This window comes from Psittacula echo (assembly GCF_963264785.1).
Source record: "Psittacula echo genome assembly, chromosome: 14".
Taxonomy (NCBI): Eukaryota; Metazoa; Chordata; class Aves; order Psittaciformes; family Psittacidae; genus Psittacula; species Psittacula echo.
In genome coordinates, this window is record NC_137750.1 from 12,317,231 (window position 1) to 12,339,328 (window position 22,098).

The 22,098-nt window shown below is 48.5% G+C and overlaps 1 protein-coding gene across 5 annotated transcripts in view; it reads right to left on the reverse strand.

The window, feature by feature from the left end:
- Positions 1 to 1,910: 1,910 nt before the first annotated feature.
- MYH10 (myosin heavy chain 10) overlaps positions 1,911 to 22,098 on the reverse strand; it is a gene marked incomplete at both ends in the record, with an annotated part of 91,656 nt that continues 71,468 nt past the window's right edge. For all 5 annotated transcript variants that reach the window (XM_080629510.1, XM_080629511.1, XM_080629512.1 and 2 more), the window contains 20 exons: positions 1,911 to 2,055; positions 2,732 to 2,904; positions 3,657 to 3,765; positions 4,475 to 4,683; positions 4,766 to 4,889; positions 5,127 to 5,215; positions 6,423 to 6,551; positions 7,608 to 7,769; positions 8,705 to 8,917; positions 9,769 to 9,981; positions 10,454 to 10,702; positions 11,038 to 11,190; positions 12,519 to 12,623; positions 13,435 to 13,641; positions 14,687 to 14,831; positions 14,928 to 15,140; positions 15,918 to 16,089; positions 18,550 to 18,673; positions 19,224 to 19,361; positions 20,340 to 20,546. In XM_080629510.1, the coding sequence (XP_080485636.1) occupies positions 1,911 to 2,055; positions 2,732 to 2,904; positions 3,657 to 3,765; positions 4,475 to 4,683; positions 4,766 to 4,889; positions 5,127 to 5,215; positions 6,423 to 6,551; positions 7,608 to 7,769; positions 8,705 to 8,917; positions 9,769 to 9,981; positions 10,454 to 10,702; positions 11,038 to 11,190; positions 12,519 to 12,623; positions 13,435 to 13,641; positions 14,687 to 14,831; positions 14,928 to 15,140; positions 15,918 to 16,089; positions 18,550 to 18,673; positions 19,224 to 19,361; positions 20,340 to 20,546 (3,279 nt within the window). The remainder of the gene's footprint in view (positions 2,056 to 2,731; positions 2,905 to 3,656; positions 3,766 to 4,474; positions 4,684 to 4,765; positions 4,890 to 5,126; positions 5,216 to 6,422; positions 6,552 to 7,607; positions 7,770 to 8,704; positions 8,918 to 9,768; positions 9,982 to 10,453; positions 10,703 to 11,037; positions 11,191 to 12,518; positions 12,624 to 13,434; positions 13,642 to 14,686; positions 14,832 to 14,927; positions 15,141 to 15,917; positions 16,090 to 18,549; positions 18,674 to 19,223; positions 19,362 to 20,339; positions 20,547 to 22,098) is intronic.

Genomic DNA, 22,098 nt, shown 5'->3' on the forward strand with positions numbered 1-22,098 from the left:
CTGGTGGGTGCAGCAGCAGTACCGGGGGGAGCAGGACCCCCCCGCTGCAGTCACCTCCTCCTCCCTTTGGAACCCTCCCCCAGGACTGAGCCCTTCCTGCCCAGAGCCTGGGCCCAGTGCAGGGACGGGGCCGGTCCTGGCCTGTGCCAACAGCACCAAATCCCTGCTCCTGCCTGGAGAGCAGAGCCCCGGCCACAGCTCCCAGCTGCCCCCAGCCCCTCCTTCCCTCCCCTCCCCATCCCCTCAGCACACTTGGACCCCATCATCGCCCCTTCCCCTCACGGCCCAGCATCCAGGGCTGGCACCAGCCACAGCCTCCCCCCGGCTCCCTTCTGCCCCAAGACCTGCGCTGCCCCCCGGCCACTCCAATGGGACCTTCAACTGCTCGGGAAGCAGACTGGACCCTGCCCGAGTGCCCTGGGCCAGCAGCAGGGCTCAGAGCTCCGTGTGCTCCGGCCCCGCATCCCCACCGCAGCTCCCTTATCCTGGATCCAGGTCAAAACAAGAGGAAAAGAAAAGAGGAAGAAGGGAAAAGCAGCTTCCAGTCATAGTCTCATTTATTAAGGTCTATGCCAGCCTCAGGAGAGAGCTCTTCCGGTAAGTAAACAGAGCAGGCGGCCGCATCTATAATGAATAAATTTATTGTCTTACAAAAATCATTGTCTAGAAATATGGGTATACAAGAAAACAAGATCTTTGCAGTCAGATGCCTGGTGGTCAACAGCCAGTTTGATTAAAAATATCCAAACACACACAACAAAACCTTTGCGACGGATGTTAAAGCTTTTAACCAAAAAGGAAATCCACGTTGTTTGAGCGTGTGGCAGAGGAAGGTTCCTAGTTAACACTGATTCATTGTCACTAATATCCATAATACCACTTGGACTAGAGAGGTACATGATATGAAGCACAGTCAAAATTAATACATTAAATCATCGTTATAGAGGCAAATTATATATGTAACATTGTCTTAGTACTGTAGTGTCTAAGGCACTTTCTGTAATGTCAGTTTCCAGCTATTTAAACAAAAGAAGGCTAAACTACGGCTGTAATACTGCTCCAAACAAATAAAACAACAACGAAAGGATTCACATCCACTGGCTTGTTTGTTACCTGCAGGTGGGGGCCCCCGCGGCCCCGGGCCCCCGCTCTGGGCCATGAGTTAATAAATAGCGGTGCCCGCGCCGGCCCAGGGCTCTCCTGGTGTTCACATCGAGCGGTCCCCATGCGGGATGTGCGAGAGCGGGGCTGCGCGGCGCCAGCGCTGCCGGAGGAGTGCGGAGAACACTGCCCGGTGACGCTGCGGGGTAAATCTGGACACTACTCGGTCATCCCTACGCCTCCCCTAACGCTGCCCAAGGCCTTTTCACAGTTCACGCGCTGATTGTGTGCGACTGATCACAACGAGGAGGAGGAACAGAAAGATACGGGTGAGGTTTGGTCTTCAACGATCCGACAGGCTCAGCGTGCCCAAGGGAGCACGGGAGGAGGGGGGGGATGTTGTCTGTACAAAGCATGCATCGTCGTGACACCGGGTCTGCCCCAACCCCCCACCCGCCGGGAATGAAGTTTCTGTGGTGATTAAAAAACAAGAAGAGTTTCATCCTTCACATGATGCTTTATAAAATGGCTTTACAATGAGTATCTGGAAAAGAGATGCACTGAACAGAGACGATCCCATTTTGTTTGCTATATATAAAAAAGCAGTTGTACCTATATCTGAAGCAGGGTACAGTATGGTGAGGCTGGAGAGCCTTAAGACATAGTTGACCTACGATACGTAACCTTGTAGTAGCATGCCGGCGTTCCGTAAGGCAGGTTGAGGGCCACGTGGCAGCCCTGGTGCTCAGGAGAGTCCTCGTGCTCCTGCGCCCGCTGCGGGAAGGTCTCTGCATGCCCAGGGACGGGCTCTACTCGGCCGGGGCCGCCTGCGCCTCGTTCACGTCGCTGCCTTTGCTCTCTGCATCATCATCCGAGAGCTCCAGAGAGGCCCCTTCGATGTGGAGCTGCCGCCGCCCGGATCGACTCGAGGAGAAGGTGATGGGCCCCCCCCTCCTGCAAACAGGCAGCACCCGGTGAGCGCCCACGGGCCCTGCTCCAGGCCCTGAAACCTCGCCCTGGCCACGGGCTCGCACCGTGCCCCAACACGCTCCAACCCTGCCACTTCGCTCCTATCAGCACCTCCATTGTGCAAGGCCCGAGCAGCTTCAAGTGTTTTCTGTGCACGAGCACCAAGCCCAGACCGAGCAGGACAGGGCGGGTGCTCCCCGTGCACATCAGCTGCTCGCTGTGCACTGCTCTGCCTCCTGAGGTGGCTTTAGTTCAGCAGCAGCATCACCGCTGCCGCCTCCCGTCTGTACCTGGTACAGCCCTGATCCCAGAGATCCTGAAACGCTCCCAGCAAGGTGGCTCAGGACAACAGGGATGGGAACCAGCCGCTGGCAAAGAACGGCTGAGCCGCCTCCTCTGTCGTGTTTATCTAGGGCTGCACTGAGCTGTCAACCTCAGGGAGCCTGCCAGTGTGAGCCCCAGAGAGCTCCAGCACAGGAGGTGCCAGGAATATGCCTGTGGTCTGGCAGCTCCCTTGTTCCCATCACTGGGCTTGGGCAGCTCCCAGCAGGCTCCAGTTTGCCCTGTATCGATCCCCGGCTCTGCTGCTGCTGCTCAGCAGCCAAATGCTCCCCCAGGACACAGGGTCTGTGGGCACCCGAGAGCTTCACCAAGCACCTACCGTAGCCTGTTCTTCAGGGTGCTGACCTCCCGGCTCAGGCCCTCGTTGGCCTCTGTGGCATCGTCCAGCTCCCGCTGAAGTTTACGCCGGGAAGCGTTTGCACGCGTGGCCTCTTCCTCTGCCTCCTCCAGCTGCCGCTTGAGCTGCTTCATTCTGGCATTGGCCTTCTCCATCTGGAACAAACCCAACGCACTCGGGATCAGGCTGGAATTTGCAGGCCCAAGACTGGGAGGGAACCAGCACCTGCCCTCCCGGCCACCCTGGCTGGAGGTGGACAATGGGCCCCACCGCAGGCTCCTGGGCACACTGCAGAGCTGCAGGGAGCGAAAGAGCCCATCACACAGGGCCCACATGAGGAGGGTCTGGGCTGCTGGGAACTCGTGGTCCAGTGGTTTAATGACAGGCTGAGAGAGCTGGGCTGGGGCAGCCTGGAGAAGAGAAGGCTCCTGAAGGGGAGACCTTAGAGCAGCTCCAGTGCCTAAAGGGGCTGCAGGAAACCTGGAGAGGGGCTTGGGACAAGGGCCTGTAGGGACAGGCCAAGGGGAATGGCTTGAACCTGCCAGAGGGGAGACTGAGATGAGCTCTTAGGCAGAAGCTCTTCCCTGGGAGGGTGCTGAGGCGCTGTCACAGGGTGCCCAGAGAAGCTGTGGCTGCCCCATCCCTGGCAGTGTTCAAGGCCAGGTTGGACACAGGGGCTTGGAGCAAGCTGCTCCAGTGGAAGGGGTCCCTGCCCGTGGCAGGGGTTGGAATTGAGTGAGCTTTAAGGTCCCTCTCAGCCCAAACCAGGCTGGGATTGATTCCATGATCATCAAGGTAGATTCCTCTAGAACCTAAAATGCTTCTTTCTGAGCCCTTTCTGCTCCCGGGATGGGTTTATTCGCTTTTTCTGAGCACCAGGCCACAGAAGCCCAGTCCTCCCACCCACCTGCTCCTTGTACTGGTCCGCATGGCGACGCTCGTCCTCCACCTGCATGAAGACTTCTTTCAGTTTCTTCTCTGTACGACGGACCAGTTTGTTCGCAGCTGCTCTCTCCCTGCAATAACCAAAAGCCAGGATTTATCCCAGTGCTTGAGAGCTGGAACCACCAGCACTGCCCTTCCTGCAGGGCTCTCGCCTCCTCACGTAACTGATGCTCGAGTCCCCTTAACACACCTGCCACCACCAACAGAACTGACTTAGCGAGCTGGTGCTTGGCTGGGATGCAGCTCTGACAGCATGAACTCAGCACTGGAGCAGTGTGAGTGTGGTCTGCAGGCTGAAGACAGGGATACAAAAGTGCTTCTTCACAACGAGATTGAACAGAGCAGCTTTAAAGTTGCTGCTCACCAGCAACATGGTCCTCCCACAGAGCCAAAGGCACAAGGAGCATGGAGGTGATGTGACAGCCTTTCACATCCTGGTACTGTCACCCCGAGCTGTTCCACCTTCCTTCCTTCACCCAGAGAGAGCAGGTGGCTCAAGGGGATGTTTCACCTTGTCTCAAGGTACTTCTGCAGCACCGTGTGGCCCCTGGGCCCAGCTCACCTGGGCCATGCAGCAGCACCAGTTACGGTGCAAATCGATTCTGACATTTGCAACCCCGGCCACTTCTCCTGTTGCAGCCTGTGCCCTGAGCAGCAGGTCTGCAGGTAACCAACCCCGTGCCTGTGCTGCAGGCTCCCAGCTCAGCCCTACACAAACCCAGCCACGGAGGTTTCAGACACTCAACTGACAGCACTCGGGCAAACAGACTTCCCCCTTACTTGGCTTCCTGCTCGAGCTGCTCCTCGAGCTGCACGATCTTGGCTTCTAGGGTAGAAATTGTTGCCTTGAACTTGGACTTGACGGAGCCCTCCAGCTCCTGCAGCTTCGCTTTCAGCTCCTTGTTCTGCCGCTCCAGCTGCTGCCGCGCGTTCTCGCTCTTCTGGGCCGCGCTGCGCTCCCCGGCCAGCTCCGAGTTGAGCGTGTCCACCTTGCACAGGGAACACCACAGCATCACCCGGTGCTGCCCACAGGCACCACCGGCACCCACAGCACCACCCGCCGGGCTTCACCTGCAGTGTGGTCTTTCGGAAGCGCTCGTTGAGCAGCTCCATGTTGCTCTGCTCTTCCTCGAGCTCTTCCTCCAACTGGGCAATACGAGCCTCCAGCCGGCGCTTCTCGTCCAGCAGCACTGACCTAGAAAGCAAGTATCTGGGTCAAGACGTGTTCAGATCTGATCCAAAGCCACCGGCCAGTTCGCTTCTGCTGCCTGAGGCACCGCAAACTGCACGAGCAGCTCCTGTGTCAGCAACGCTCTTGAGAACAAGGGATTGCTATGATGAAGACAGGGCAGTGCAGAACCTGCAAGCAGGCTACTGCAGCTGCGGTGCCCCAAGCTCCTCAGATGCACAGTTAATACATCCACAGACTCACTTTCCTGAAGCACTGTTTGCAATCTCATCAGCCAGCTCATCCCTTTCTTGCTCAGCGTGGCGACGGGCCCTTTCAGAGGCAGCAAATTCCTGTGGAGGATCAGGAAAAGATTCATTACAGCATTAGGAATCTCAAAACTTCGCCAAACAACTTAGCTGCCGGGGGATGCTGTGAAGGGTAAATACCCCTGGGGTCTTTTCATGGATAAGCAGAAGCAACAGCTGTAGGAGCAGGACACATCATCTTGATGTTTCCCCCTTTAACTGCCACAACTACACTGGCTTTACTTCTGGTCCCTGAAGTGTTCCTTCATGAAGTTAAGGACAAGTATCTGTGCAGATCAGTAACGTTCAAGCCCTACACTGCAGAAGAAAACCACTGTCACATGTGAACAGATGCAGTGTAAAGTGGGCACGAACTGAAATAAACTGTTGAGGTTCTTACAGAGCACTTGGCATGACTGAAAGCAGAGGGCAGAAATCAAAGCTTTAGCACCATAGGATCAACAGCACTGAATCTCACACTATAAACCATATCAAATGGCAGAAGCCCCCAAGTGTTTGCTAAGGAGGGCAGTTAAATGCACTGCAAATGCATGGTTGACAAGTCTGAATTCCACAAAAGAATGAGGTGGAGAAGCTCCAGGGTCCAGGTTATCCATAAAGACTCCTTTATGGACTCATTTATGGATAACTTTATGAGTGACTGCTCCAGCTTTGACCTGCAGCTACAACAGGGCAAGAGAGGTTGGCTCTCACACCAGGCAATTCTGCTGATGCCTGACCTTGAGGCAGACCAGGGAGGTGACAGGAGATGAGTGGCACGTGTCAAGATGTACAGCTCGCATATGAATTGCCAACAATGGAGCACATTAACCCTGCCCCTAAGAGAAAGGGATGAAGATGCCAGAGGGCAGTGACAAACCTGCACAGACTGAGGTGTTCCACTGAGCTTCTGGAGCTGCTGTTCAGTGCTTTCCCATCTCCAGCGCTCAGTTTTGGTGCTGGCACAGGGCCGTGCACCTTTCAGAGACTCCTGAACAAGTTTCGGTGAGGTCTCAACCCTCTCAAGCAATGGTGAAGCTTCCCAGCTGCCCAGGCAGAGGAATGGAGCCCAGACTATCAGAATGATGCCTACAAAGCCATGAGAAGTTCACTAATGCCCTGGGGCAGGGGGTCACCCAGTTCTCCTGCTCCTCTTCCCCTGTTCAACTCACCAGATGGCTTTTTACTTGTTTTACTCTGATCTTCACCTCACTCGAGCAAGAAACCCAAGTTTCTTGGATTTCAATCTCACCTCTTGGAGCTGAAGTATTTCTGCTTCAAGACCTTTGAGCTTCTTTTCACTCTCTTTGGATTGTGCAAAGATCTCATCCCTGGATGCACGAGCTTCTTCCAGCTCCCGCTGATAGTCTTTCATTTGAGCCTGCAGTTTGGAAGGCAGGAAGGAAAAAGCCACATTGCGTTAGGACAAGCACGAGATCTGTTGGCAGCTCTGAAGTGTTTTGACCTTCTGATTTCGCCCCTGTGAGGGTGCTGAGGCGCTGGCCCAGGGTGCCCAGAGAAGCTGTGGCTGCCCCATCCCTGGCAGTGCTCAAGGCCAGGTTGGACACAGGGGCTTGGAGCAAGCTGCTCCAGTGGAAGGGGTCCCTGCCTGTGGCAGGGGTTGGAGCTGGAGGAGCTTTAAGGTCCCTTCCAACCCAAACCACTCTGTGATTCTATGATTAAGAGGTCAGACCTTCCTCCCAAAGTGGCTTTATTCCATTTCAATGCATTTTCAGTTCTTATTTAATAGCAGAGCTCTGTTTTCTCATCTTCCCATCACTCAGTTCCTTGTCAGAGATACCACATTATAAGACTTTGTCTCATTTATCTGGTGTATTTCTTGTAGGAAAAGAACTCTAACACAGAGCTGCTCAACTACATTTGTCATGGAACTGATGGAGAGGTAAAGCTGTTGGATGGACATAAATTAACTAAAACCACACAAACTTCTCACAAGTGTTCTCAGTGCAGCAGCCACCCACCTGTGACATTCACTGTGCACCCCCTGAAGCGCATACTCACACTTCCCCTTTGGGTACTAGCAGGTCTGACTTTAACCTACGCTCCCTCTTCAGCGAGTGCTCAGTCCCAGGCCTGCCCCCAGGCTGAGGGAGGCTTTGAAGCAGAATTGCCAAAGACCCAAGGACAGGGCAGAAAGGCAATTTCAATTTAAACAATGCAGCCTAGAAAGCAGCCCTCAGCAGGACCTTGGGCCAAGCGCTGAAATGAAGGTGACTGCTGGGGACAGCCCTAACCCCTTACCAAAAGTAGGATGAGAGGAGTTTTGAGCAAGTGCTAAGCTCAGGATGGATGCTCTCACTGTCAGCACAGTCGAGCCTGAGACTCCTTTTGCCTTCAAATGTACGTGATGAGAAGCAACACCCCTGACAGACAGCCACCAGGCGAGAAAGCAGCTCTATGGATGAGCTGTGCTCACCTGGAGCTTACGTAGCTGTTTGATTGCCTCATCCCGAGCCTTGTTTGCAGCCTCTATCTGCCCTTCCAGGTCTTTCAGATCCATCTCCATCTTCTTCTTGGCTGCCACAGCCAGAGCCCTCTGCTTGCGCTCGTCTTCCAGCTCAGCCTCCAGCTCTCGTACCTGTGACACGGAGGCATGGAACAGGCTCAATGGAGCAAACACAGACCCCCAACAAAGTGGTTGGTGACTCCAAAAAGCCTCGGCAGAGCAGAACTGCTGTTACTCCATTGGAAAAGCCACCAGAACGCAAGCTGCATGAGAGGACACTGCAGATGGCAAAAATGAAACCAGAAATGGGAAGCAGAGATTTCTGCACTGACAAAAAAGAAACCAAAGGCGGTAACTCAGCATCCGAAGCATTTCCATTTCAGCTGTTCAGCTCCATAATGGTCAGCATCTTGCCCAGCACATCTACCCACATTCAGGTATCAGTCAAGGGCAGATCTCACTAATTCTGACTGAACCACCAAGAGGAACATAAGAAGTGGAATCACTTCATTTTCTCGATTAAAAAATCATTCCTTTAGAGACATATTGGGTGTTTTCTCCTCAAAACTTAATGTTAATTTAGCACCAGCTTCTCTTACAAGCATGAAATACTTTAATATTTCTTGAGTCTCTCCTCATCTGCTTTGTGTTACTGGAATCATTGCCACAATTTGCATTTAGGAAACTGTTCACTTCAGGAGAGCCGGTCAGCCCCTCTTGGCATGCACGGATTTGTTCCTGCAGATTAAACAGGATGAGCTTGAAAGTCCACATAACGTACCCCTGTCCCTGAAACACAGCCACGCAGCAGTAACCAAACCTCTGCTTGCACATTGAGTGGTTTTGGAGGCCCATTGGTGTCAGTCTAACACCAGCACTGAGAGTGGCCACTGCTCAACAAGACCTGTTCTGGTGTTTGTGAAGACCAAGGCCTGGGCTTTCTATAGAACAGGATCTTTAAGCAAAGAGGTTTATTTTTCTGGTAGCAAGCTATCACTGAAGCCACTGAGCTTTGACAAAAGATCCTCACACCCTTTTCAATGTGAAGTACAGTAAAACAGTCATACCTGTTTGACCAGCATCCTCTTTTTCTCTTCATTCTGTTCATCTCTGGCTTGCAGATCTCTCTCAAACTGAGCTTTCATAGCTTGCATGTTCACCTCCAAACGAAGCTTAGCATCTTCTGTGGCCTGCAGTTCATCTTCCAGTTCCTCAAGTTGAGTCCTCATCTCTTCAACCTGTTGCTCTAGAGTTCTTTTTGACTTCTCCAGTTCATGAACCTAAGCCACAAACATGAATCAGACCCTCTCCTTCAGGTCTCTCAACATCAGCAGTTATTAACAGCAAAAACAAGGCACTGTAGGAACTCAATAAACTACATTCTTGTGATGTTCTGAATCGGACAATGAATCGGAAGAGGCACAGCAGCATCTCTGAGTCTGTACTAGAGCACTTAAACATCTGTGCACATGACTGCAGATTTCTTGTTCAGCCTAGAGAAGAGAAGTCTCCAGGGAGACCATAGAGCAACTTCCAATACCCTAAAAGGGGCAACAAGAAAGGGCCTGTAGGGACAGGCCAAGGGGAATGGCTTTAACCTGCCAGAGGGGAGACTGAGATGAGCTCTTAGGCAGAAGCTCTTCCCTGTGAGGGTGCTGAGGCGCTGGCCCAGGGTGCCCAGAGAAGCTGTGGCTGCCCCATCCCTGGCAGTGCTCAAGGCCAGGTTGGACACAGGGGCTTGGAGCAAGCTGCTCCAGTGGAAGGGGTCCCTGCCTGTGGCAGGGGTTGGAACTGGATGAGCTTTAAGGTCCCTTCCAACCCAAACCAGTCTGGGATTGGAGTGATGAGCTGTGCAATGTCACACAGAAAAGCCAAGCTCTCAACTATAGCACAGGTGCCACCAGTCATTCTGAGCTCCATGGGCTCACCATCTCTCTACATCTTTTGAAGAGGCCTGATGTTAATGAAGACCAGCTCCTCACTCTGCCCATTAATGCCTCCAGAATTTGGGGTTATGAGTCAGCTTCAACAAGTTCAGTTTGAGTGTCACGTATGCTTCTCCAGGCAGGGAGGTTTCCTGTGTTACTCCCTATGTGGGATATAACAAAATTGGGTGAGGAAACGTACTTACATTTTTGCCCACATCATCTTTAGAGCTCATTAAATCTTCCATATCTGTGCGCAACTGTTTGTTCTGTCTTTCAAATTCCTCCTTAGCTTCCAGGGCTTCTTCCAAAGCCCGAGCCAGAGACAGTGCTTTGGTTTCCTTCTCCCTTGCTTCTGCTTCAGCACGATCTCTTTCCTCTGCGTATCTGGCAGAAATGTTCTTTTCTTCTGCTAACATCTGAACATAAGAAACAATTCATCCATCTCATACATTCTACAATCAGCTACTTCCTGCCTGAGGTGTTTTAGTCAATGAAGTGATTAAAGTGCTAGTAAGAAAACAGCCGCAGCTAGTCTGGGATGAGGTGAGGAAAACAAGCTACTAACCAAGATTAAATCATTTTAATTTTCTAGTCTTCGCATCCTTTCTTAGTTTATTTTACTGATTGCAAATACTACTCTAAGGTTTTGTTCCAATATCATTTTCTTTTTGTGCATCAATCACTTGCTCTAACAAGACTCAAAGCTGGCATTTAGCTCACTGAAGTTGTGACAAGGGACTTTTAACAAAGCCAAGCTGCTCACAGAAGTTCTATCACTGACCACACCACCAGAGCCTTCTGTACGCAAGGCCCATCTATGCAGTAACAACGTAAAGAAGATGCCATTTTAAAAGCACACAAAGTGGGAAGAGGATGGAACTCGAGTACCTGATCAAACTTCTTCTGCTTTTTCTCCAGGTTAGAAACAATCTGGCGCTGATGATCCAGATCCACCATCAAGTCATCCAGCTCCTGCTGCAGGCGATTCTTTGTCTTTTCCAGTTTGTCATAAGCCATTGCCTTCTCCTCTAGGCGCTGGCTCAAGGACTCCATGTCCTTCAATAATTTCTTCTTATTTTCCTCCAAGCCTTCAATGGTTCCCAAGTCATCATCTACCTTTTTCTTAGCATCAGCCAACTGAAATTTAATAAAGGAAAATAAAGTTCTTTAGAGCATCATGAAAATGGAAGAAAAGCACTAAGTCCAAAACGCAAAACCAGAAGCAGATGCTACTGCTACAGCAACACAATACCTGTGAGCAAGCAGGATGCTAAGTAGGGGAGAGTCCTGCCCCCTGCACTCAGCTGCACTGCTCATTAGTGCAATGGAGAAAGACCATAGGACATTTTAGTCTGAAATCTGGTCTAACACATGTGCAAATGACATGACATTCTTCCACAAGGTTTGGGACCTGATTCCTCTCACCAGAAACATGTGGGCCTTAGGGAAGTCCTGCCTTTTACAACAGTTACCTGCAACTGTAAGGCGAGCATCTGCTTCTCCAAGTTCTTTCTGGCCTCTTCCTCCTCTTCCTGCTGCTCCTGCAGGTTGTTCTTCTCCTCTTCCAGCTGCCTAATCCTACTGCTCAGGTTGAGTTTCTGGCGGGTTTCTTCCTGAAGCAGCTCCTGTTACACAAAGAGGCATGTTCCCAGGTCAGTCTGGTTCACAGTGAGTGAACTGCAGTGTTGGCTGACCACCCTCCATTACTCCCCATGAAGCATCAGGTTTGACTATTACTCTCATAGCATTTTTGTACAAGGACGTGCTTAGAAAGACATCTGTAATTTGGGTTTGCACTGATCATTCGATTTGGGCACACTTATGCCTTTACAAAGCACATTTCTGATCAGAGAATCCACGCCACTGTCTAGAAGTCAGTGGATGGTACTTTCCATCTTTAAAGCAATGAGCAAAGAAGTCACCTTCAAAATTTATTTCTCTTCTTTCAGACAAGCATATAGAGCACCTATTTGAAAACACCTTGGAAGAACTGGGGTGTCCTGGAAGAGGGGCTTTGGACAGGCCAAGGGGAATGGCTTTAACCTGCCAGAGGAGAAACTGAGATGAGCTCTTAGGCAGAGAAGTGCCTGTGAGGGTGCTGAGGCGCTGGCCCAGGGTGCCCAGAGAAGCTGTGGCTGCCCCATCCCTGGCAGTGTTCAAGGCCAGGTTGGACACAGGGGCTTGGAGCAAGCTGCTCCAGTGGAAGGGGTCCCTGCCCGTGGCAGGGGTTGGAGCTGGATGAGCTTTAAGGTTCCTTCAACCCAAACCAGTCTGTGAACACATAGCAGCAAATCCCGCATTGACAGCCTGCTTCCAACTTTTGCTGCCATTGCTTAAATCTAAAGGTCAGTTTAAAGATAGCTGTAATCTGACAGTGGAAACTTCTGTCATAAGGGAAACTCATGAAAGGTGTAACCACCACCCCCTCTCCTCCATCCTCCAACCACCACAGACCTCTCCAATTGTCATGAACATTATTCAGGCAGTTACCATTAGCATTTTTATACAGGGGAAAAAGGAGTATATTTAACTGATGAACACATGCATAAAGCTGCATTATTTAACTCAACCCCAAAACCTGGCAGTTTGAACTTAAGCCGTAAGAACTACAGCTGCCAGTAAAAGACAAGGTATTGTCCCTTATGCCTTTCGTATACCCCTAGGGTCTTATTAATATTCTACTTGGAAAGAGGCTTTTGACTTAATTCTTTCCCAGAGAAACTGAAAGGCTAGAGCCTATCAAACAGTGGATGTTAGGTAACGAATATAGGGCTCCACAGGTAGCTGAACAATCATCATATACCACATTTCACTAGACTTCAATAGGAAATACAGCTTCTACCCAAGGGACTTTCCAAACCATGAATGAAAATCTGTAGTTTCTGTTGTGCAGTTCACATTTCAAAGAGGAACAAAGCTTCAGTGCAAAGTTGAAGCTTTCCTGCACACACACCTGTGTATCCTGAAGCTGCGATTCCAAACTAGCCGCATCCTTGGCAAACTTAATGCCTTTCTTCTCGGCTTCCTCCAGGAGGCTTGAGACATTATCCAACTCGTTCTGCAAAGCAAGCAGCCTGAAGGTTAGCAGCATGCAACTGACCCAGGGCACAGCCCAGTCCCACTGGGAGCTGGAACTGCAGAACACTAAACCTCAGCGAATTCCAGGTACGGGAAGACAACAACAGATCCCCACAGAGAGACACAACAAGCTAAAAATACTTCAAGTTTGGCTGGAAACTTCAGGCTGGATGTCAGTCTTGAACCTCAGTGGTATAACATAACAAGAGTCAAGCATGCTGTGTAGCAGAGCACATCATTCCAATATCTGCATTCATACCTAAATGCTATTTTTAATTATAAGGCCATACGTTTTATAGGAGCATTGATTCAGGGATTAGCAGAGTGGCAGCTGGGTTTAAAGCATCAAAGCAAGAGAAAACGTTACAGCCAGGAGCCAACTCCTACTGTTTTAGGCTATGCTACTTTTACAGTGAGACTACCTGAAAGCTTCCTCCAAAGAGAACTGGGCCATTCCCTTTATGAAGTACTTTGGCTTGATTTACCTAAAGCACCCACTGCTGCAGTTTACAATGGGTTCAAACTGAAACAGGGGAGATCCAGGTTAGATATACAGCAGAAGCTCTTCCCTGTGAGGGTGCTGAGGCGCTGGCACAGGGCACCCAGAGAAGCTGTGGCTGCCCCATCCCTGGCAGTGTTCAAGGCCAGGCTGGAAAGGGCTTGGAGCAACCTGCTCTAGAGTGGTTGAGGTGAAGGTGTCCCTGCCCATGGTAGGGGGTTGGAGCTGGATGATGTTAACGTCCTTTCCAACCCAAACCATTCTGTGATTCTCTAATTCCATCCCACCTTACCTGCAGCTTGTTAGCTTTCTCCGCCAGCTCCACTCTCAGTCTTTCGCCTTCAGTGACCTTAGCAGTCAGCTCTTGGACCTGAGCATCAAGCTTCTTCCTCTTATGTTCAGACTCTGCCTTGACCTGCTGCAGCACCTTCACTTCACAGGCCAACTCCTTGTTGTCAGACTCTAGGCCTTGCTTGTTTTTTTCAAGATTTGCTTTGAACTGGGAAAAACAAAAGAAAGGAAATTCAACACTTTTACATAGCAATAGTTTTCTGCTGCACAATACTCCGTCTAACAAATCAGGGCAAGTTCAAAGCTAAAACAAGTGCTCAGCAAGTTGTAAGCAGGGAATGTTAAAATGCTGCCATGGAACATTGTGTGTTAGCCAAAGACTATGTTAATGCAAGTTATTCCACTCTGATATCACAGGTAATGGTGAGGAGCAAAAGATACTTCTATGAATTCCACAAGAACCGGGATGTCAGTGCTGTAAAATGACTGTTTTGGGTAGTGCTGTAAGTGGGAAGGAATGTGCCCATTAACAGATCAGCATGGCTCATCTCACACAAATAAAAGGCAAGATATCAACTGCAGCTGCCCTGATTTTAGCAGGCAGAGCAGCCTGGAAGTGCAAACAAAGCACTTTTCCCCACTGCACTGACATTTGTCAAAGCCCTTTTTAGAAAAGAAGTAATAAATGGCACAAGGGATGATTAAGCGCCACTCTTGCCACAGAACTGACACCAACACAGGGCCTCTGCTTCAGATTGCAGGCTAACTTTCCAGCTTTTTATGCTCTTATAGAAAATACTTAATGAATAAGGAGCAGAAGGCATGCACAAGATCTTCAAGTGAATAAACCATCACTTACACCAGCTTTAATTACTATTTCTCCCTTAGTTTAAAAAACTAAGGAAGCTTGTGAGGTATTCCCCATATAAAACCATTACTACAGCATATGAACTGTGCAGAGAACTGCTTTTCACCAGATAAGCATGTGGACTGCTGGAGAATTCCTAGGCAAGTGCTCCATGATTTATCTCCACACATTCTAATGAACACTTCAGACAGATGCCAAGTCTGCCAAATAGTTGCAATATACTCAAACCAGTGTGATGTATTTGATTCAATTGCAATTGTTACGCTTGTAGTAGAGAGGACAAGGTAGCTGTGCAGACCTCAGCAGAAGGGACCACAACACTGATGGTATTTATAAGAAGCCCCGAGGCAGAAAAACGTATTTCTACAATTCATTTTCTTCTCACCCTTTTGGCCTGCTCAAGCTGCTCAGAGAGCTCTTCCAGGGCAGTAGCGTGCCTCTGCCTGATTTCCTGGATCTGTGCTTCATGGTTTTTGGTTTCCTCTTCAATTGCTTTCTTGAGTTCAGCCACCTCCTGCTCGCGCTTTGTCCTAGAGGAAGCATCATGGGTTATCAAAATCAGCATTTTAGTGTTTTGTGATAACGGTGAATTTCAATGGTGCCTTTTTACACGGGCATGGTCCTACCTCAGCTCCTGCTGGGCTGCTGTGGTATCCAACGTATCTTCCAGTTCAGTTTTTAAAGCCTCCAGCTCTTCACTTAAATCTCTTTTCTGCTTTTCCGCCTTGTTGCGTGATGCCTTCTCCGATTCCAGATCCTCCTGCAGCTCTGCGATCTGCGCCTGCAGCTCTCTTATCACCTTCAGTGCATTGTTTTTCTGAACTGCTTCTTCATCCCCTCTGTTGAACAGAGGCACAACAGTCAGCATCTCATAGCTTCAAATCTATTCTCGTAACAGTCTGACATTATGTAAGTTACGTACAGAAATGATACCTTAACTTTTCCATTAGAATAAAACAGACCTTCTAAAACTCCGTAAATAGAAAACCACTTCTGTTATTGTCAAGATCCCAACAAGCAGAGTGCTCCAAAATACAAAAGGTGTTGAGCTTGTACCCTAACATGGGACTGCAAGGCTGCCACACCGATCTTCAGAGCATCACAGAATGGTTTGGGCTGGAAGGGACCTTAAAGCTCATCCAGTTCCAACCCCCTGCTACAGGCAGGGACACCTTCCACTGGAGCAGCTTGCTCCAAGCCCCATCTAACCTTGATCATCTTGATGCTGACAGACTTGGCAGGCATTATCTTGACAGTGCCTATCTCACCCAATCACTGAGCACACTCTACTAAGAAGGCTCACTGAGAATTCCATGTTCTTCCCTCCTAAGGCTGAACCCCTGGAGACCAAGAACAGCTTCCAGAACGCAAACACTATCATACCCTGGTGAAACTTCACTTTTTGGCAGCTTGGCAGCCCAAGGATGCCAATAAAACATTGAATTAGGGGTTTTTTTACCATGTCTACACACAGCACAGGTGTCTGGAGATGCTAAACATGAACTGGCTTCTGCTTTAACATCCCCAGTTCTAGATGTCTGTATTAACTGGAACTCTGTCTGGGAAGGCAGGTTTCTACCACACTTCTGCAGCTCTAAGCACCATTGCGCTCTGACCTCGCAAGAGCAGCCTGCAGCTCTTCCTCTTTCTTGGCCAGCTGGATCTTCAGCTCTTCAATCTGGGCTTGCAGCTCAGCTATTTGGTCCTGTAGGTCTGTCGTTTCACCATCAAGTTTTCTTTTAGCTTTTTCTAACTCCTGACGGGTCTTCTCCTCCTTTTTTAAGCGCTCTAAGGAAACAAAGAACGATGGTTAGATGGCATTTGAAACCTTGTCATCCTCAGGAGGTCTGGGGACACAGCCATGGGCTGGCAGGAAGGGTGGGAAGTTTCATTTCTACTGTGTCAATTCCTTCTGCAGGCTGCAGCTGGAAGGCTCATGAAAGATGAAATAGCAAAGTAGAACTGCATGGTTTAGACAGAAAGTCAGTGACTGGAGAAACAAGTTTGAAATAAGGGAATAAAACATAACCTCACCCTGATAGAAACTAAGGAGTGGGATCTAGCAGACAGTTTGAGCTGCTAGGCCAGAGAATCACAGACATCACTGTTCAAAAATGAAGACCAGCTTCAGACTGGAAAAAGTGATGGCTTGCACAGTTTTGGAAGGGCAAGGCCGGACTCCAACAGGCCTACTGGAAAACAGGATAGCTGAAAGAAAACTTGGATAAACCCCTTTTGCAAGTATCTGTGGCACTAACGCACATCCCATCAACACTTAAGCAAGACTTTACAACCCTGACAGCCTCCAGTAACATACCTGTGAGGCTGAGATACTCCTGGCCCTGAGGTATTGCTTTGTGAAAACCATCCTGTTATCAGGGCTCCAGCAAGAACACACATCTGGCTCCTCTGCCTGCTGTTGACTTGAGACAGCTCCTGGCTGCACAGTTTACAGTCAGCTAATGACCAGGTATGGAACGTAGTTAAGGCACAGGGAGGTTTCCTTAGCATAGCATTAGCACAATTCTAAGTGCATTAGCATAAACCTAAGTTATTAAGACTTGTTCAATACTTTGTGGGTCCTCAGTGCAGAGATTTACCCTTCTTGAACCTGCTACTGGATCAGGACATCTTCTACATAGAAAGGGAGCCATGCTCAAGAACCATCTCCTCGAGCCACTCAGGACTATTCGGGATTTTCCAGACAATCTAAAGTAACACTGGTTTTCCCTGAACAGCTCCTCATTCAAAAACACAGACCAGCACTTTCCCCTCTGTTTTTCCATTATATCCCTGGGCAGTGAGAGGACAGTGTCGTAAGACCCGATTTTGTAATAGAGAAAGTTCACAATAAATTGAATTAGATTCTTTTCTTCAAGTGTCAGTGCCTAGCAGTGCCAAGACCCTTGCAGAGAGACCTTAATGGCTTCTTTGAATCATGCCCAAGAGTAAATATCATTTTATTGTGCTTTACTGGCCAAGAAATTGCATGCTTTATATTTATAAGCTTTAATTTCCATTTCTAAGGTCACCAGGCTTGGCATGGTACCATAACCAAACACATCTGTCAAGTATCTTCAGAGAAATGCTAGCCCTGCTTTAAGCATCCACCTACTCAAGCATTATTTTCCAGTGAGTAAAGCTGCCTTATGACCATTTTAAGGTGTCTGAATAAGATTTATAAAGAAAAGGTACATCAATCTCCTGCTTTCCCTGTTAGTTCAATACCTTCCTACACAGATAAGATTAAACTTTGGTATTCTTCCATAAGCACATCAGTTTTAAAATATGTAGCAGGACAGGCCATAATACAGTAAAGAAAACACCATTTCCAAATTAGGGCACAGAGAGCAACTTTGCCTTATATTTTGCAACTCTGATTTGGCACTTTAACATTGCACAATAGCTATTTACAGCCATAAGTAATTTAAGAAAGCACCAAATCAAGAAAGGTTACATCCAGGGCTGGAAATAATTGCCAGAGATGAAGCCATTTTAGAAAAACAAAGCATTTAAACAAAAAGCAAATCAATTCAGGTTGGCTCATTCAGAAAATCTTGGAAGCCTAATGAGGGCCTAGGAACATTCTTCCAGAAATAGGTTGCTCTGATGTGTTATTATAGGAAAATGTAGCGACTTAGGATCATGGAATGGTTTGGGCTGGAAAGGACCTGAAGCTCATCCAGTTTCAACCCCCTGCCATGGGCAGGGACTTCTTCCAGTAGAGCAGCTTGCTGCAAGCCCCATCCAACCTGGCCTTGAACACTGCCAGGGATGGGGCATTCACAACTTCTCCAGGCTGAACAGCCCCAGCTTTCTCAGCCTGTCTCCGTATGGGAGGTGCTCCAGCCCCTGAGCATCCTCGTGGCCTCCTCTGGACTTGCTCCAACAGCTCCGTGTTCTTCTTATATTTGGGACACCAAGTGGGGTTCCCAAGAGAGGGATGTTTTAGCATGGTACAAGGGATGCCTGCACCTACATGAACTTCTCAGTGCCTCTAAAATGAAATGGATGCTCAGAAATAAAAACCTAACAAGTTAAAGATGGGAAGGACTGAGCAGCCAGACACAACAAGGCTTCCAAGTGACACGAATTTCTTTCAAGCTTTAGATAAAAATAACAGCTATTAAGGTATCTCTGTATAAGGTTACACTGAGCAGACTGGACCAGATGCTGCACACGTAATAAGTGCTCCACTTCTCTCTAGCACTGTGTCCAAGCTGTTAATAGACAAATATAAGAACAAACCTTCCAAATCAGTGATCATCATTTCCTGCTTGTTCTTGAGTTTGGCCAAGTTTTTGGCCTTTTCTTCTTCTTCAGCCAGCTGAGAAGTACATTCAGCAATGCGATCCTCCATCAGCTTCTTTTCCTAGTTAGGAGAAAGGGAGAAAGGGCAACCCTGAAACACAAGTTTGCATTGTCTCTAAATGCAGCACAAATACCTCAATATACAAAAATCCATGGAGAGGTCCCACACAGCACATATCATACAGGTTTTATTTCAAATGACTGGCCTGTCAATAGTAAGGATCAACTGGCATAGTACAGAAACATGAACATTTGTTTTCCCAGAAAGGGAGACTTGGGATTTAACACACAGGGGCCTGGGTTAGGAGAGCATCTCCTCTACAGCTTTGGATATCTGTTTGCAGAGAACAACTGTAGCTGTGACAGACACTGGTTCCTGTTCTTCCATTTTAAGACTCATGAAACTGGAAAGAATACAGGACAAACACCTCCCTTTCGAAGGTCAGTTCAAAGGAACCTCTTAAGTCTCTCAGATTCAACCTCTTCAAACCCCACAAGTCTTTAGGCACAAACTTGACAGATAACGTAACAGCAGCCTCCAATATTTTGACAGCTGTCACTTGGCCCTCCTACCACTTCTGTGCAGGGTCCCCACCATGCACTGCTCTCACCTTCACAAACTTGGAATTTTGGTCCTCCAGCAACAGGATCTCTTCCTCCATCTTCTTGATCTTGGCTTCAGCTGTCACTTTCTCAAGCTGCAACTTCTGCCGAGCTCCCTCCTCCTCATCGAGCTGCTCCTCCAGGTCCTGGGAAGGAAGGCAATTGCATCTGGGTTACTTTTTCACTTGTATTAGTTTTGTTTCCAACTCGGTGCAAAGATGTATTATTTTCAAAAGCCACCTGCCTAAACCAGCACTGACAATGCAATTGCTTTGTTAGATTCCTTTATAGTAGCATTGAAATGGTAATGAAATTAAGGCCATGTGATACACATGGAATTTCTTATGCTCTGTATTCCAGCCAAAGCTGAAATATGCTGTCTAGGAAACATACAGTCACTTCACCAGTCTTTCACCTTCCTAGTTCTGAACATTCCACTTAATGACAATCAAATCAGTTCAGGCTTTATGTCACACACTTCGTAGCATCCTGCATCTGAATAGGGCATCTGGTGTAAAAGTCCAAGTGTCTACAAAGAGACACCAGAGGAAACAGATGCCCTGATTTCAGTATGAAACTACATCTCAATGTTACAGCTGAAATGGTTCAGATATTGGCACAGGTACCTAGATATGACCAGAAAAGCAGTAAGTATTGCTTCTATTCATTTGTGGTTTTAAATAAGATTCTCAGCCACACATTAATGGCCACTTTTTAAAAAGCATCAAGAGCTGTGATGTGAGGCTTTTCTTCCCTTCAAGTACCTTGAATATCTTGAAAGACAGAGAAGTTCTGATATTCTTTTCCAAAGTCCCCATAATTCAAAAGGAAGCACCTAAATCAACTGATTTTCACTCAAAAAAACCCCCCCACAAAATCTCAAAGCAAAACCAAGTAACTCAGAGGAGACAAAATTGACTTAGTTTCACAAAAGGCAAAGAAGGAATACTCTTTATGACATTCACTGGGTTTCAGTCAAAAAGGACCATTTGTCCCATAAGTGCCATCATCCCATCAGTCTTCGTTTCTACAGGGAAGCCCCAGGCAGTCATTCCCAGTTCCTCCCGACTCTAAGCGCTTGCTGCCTTTAGTGCTCTATCTACACACACCACCAAGCAGCATACCTGGATATGGCCCTGCATTTTCTTCTTCTCATTCTGCAATATCTGGTTTCTTTCCTCTTCCTCCTCAACCCTGGACTCCAAATCATGGAGAATTTCTTCCAGTTCTTGTTTTTTGGCAGCCAGGCGAGCCCTCATCTCCTCAGCTTCTGCAAAGAGCTCGGTCTCAGCCTGTAGCTGCTCTGCAAGAATGTTCTTCTCTTCTAGAAGCTGCAAATAGACACAAAAGGTAGTAAAGCAGTAAAAAACATTTCAAAGTCTCTCATAATATACATGACAACTATGAAGGTACTTAAAGGCCACGTTCTGATCCAATTCTTGACTCTCTGGTCAATATCCAACCTGAAAGGCTTCTAGCTGAGGGCTTTAGAAGACACCAGCTTTTGCAGTAGCACTGCAGCAGCATTCACTCACTTGTCCCCAACTTAAGGAACAAATTCCATTGCACCTACTCCACCTGGCCTGTACTGCCAGCAACAGAAAGATGAGGGAAGTGCCTCTTTCCTTGCCTGTTCCTCACACTCATTCCTCCATGGTGGCAGAGCAGTGCCGTGGGAAGCTGGGCTGACACTGGCACTTGGAGTCACTGGAGCAGAACTGGACCACATCACTACCTACTGTGTAAACTTGACAATAGAATAGAACAGTTGCAGTTGGAAGGGACCTATAACAATCATAGAATCATAGAATAGTTAGGGTTGGAAAGGACCTTAAGATCATCCAGTTCCAACCCCCCTGCCATGGGCACGGACACCCCACACTAAACCATGGCACCCAAGGCCTCATCCAACCTGGCCTTGAACACCGCCAGGGATGGAGCATTCACAACCTCCCTGGGCAACCCATTCCAGTGCCTCACCACCCTCTCAGTAAAGAATTTCTTCCTTATATCCAATCTAAACTTCCCCTGTTTCAGTTTGAACCCGTTACCCCTTGTCCTGTCACTACAGTCCCTGATGAAGAGTCCATCCCCAGCATCCTTGTAGTTGGAATCATCTAGTCCAACAATCATCTAGTCCAACTGCCTGACCACTCAGAGGCTGACCAAAAGTTAAAGCATGTTATTAAGGGCATTGCTCAAATGCCTCAAACACAGGCTCAGGGCATCGACCACCTCTCTAGGAAATCTGTACCAGTGTTTGCTCAACCTCTTGGATAAAGAAATGTTTCCTAATGGTGTGAAGTTCCCTCAGTGCAGCTTTGAACCATTCCTACATGTCCTCTCTTGGGATTCCCTGGAGAAGAGATCAGCACTTCCCTTTCCACTTCCCCTCCTCAGGAAGCTGTACAGAGCAATGAGGTTGCCTCTCAGCCTCCTCTTCTCCAAGCTAAGACAAACCCAGTGCCCTTAGACACTCCTGATAGGCCATGCCTTCCAGCCAGACCAACAGGAACTGATGCTCTCCCTTTAGATATCCATTCCAGTTCTGTCAGGTCTCAAAATCACCACAGGGATACACAAGTGTCTGTATCTATGACAGTCATCTCTTCTTCATATTGATATCAATGCTAATTATCACCACAAATCCATTTTCAATTATCCAATAATCTGGTTTGTGTTGGAAGAGCCATTAAAGCTCATCCAGCTCCAACCCCTGCCACAGGCAGGGACCCCTTCCACTGGAGCAGGGTGCTCCAAGCCCCTGGGTCCAACCTGGCCTTGAACACTGCCAGGGATGGGGCAGCCACAGCTTCTCTGGGCACCCTGCGCCAGCGCCTCAGCACCCTCACAGGGAAGAGCTTCTGCCTAATACGTCACCTA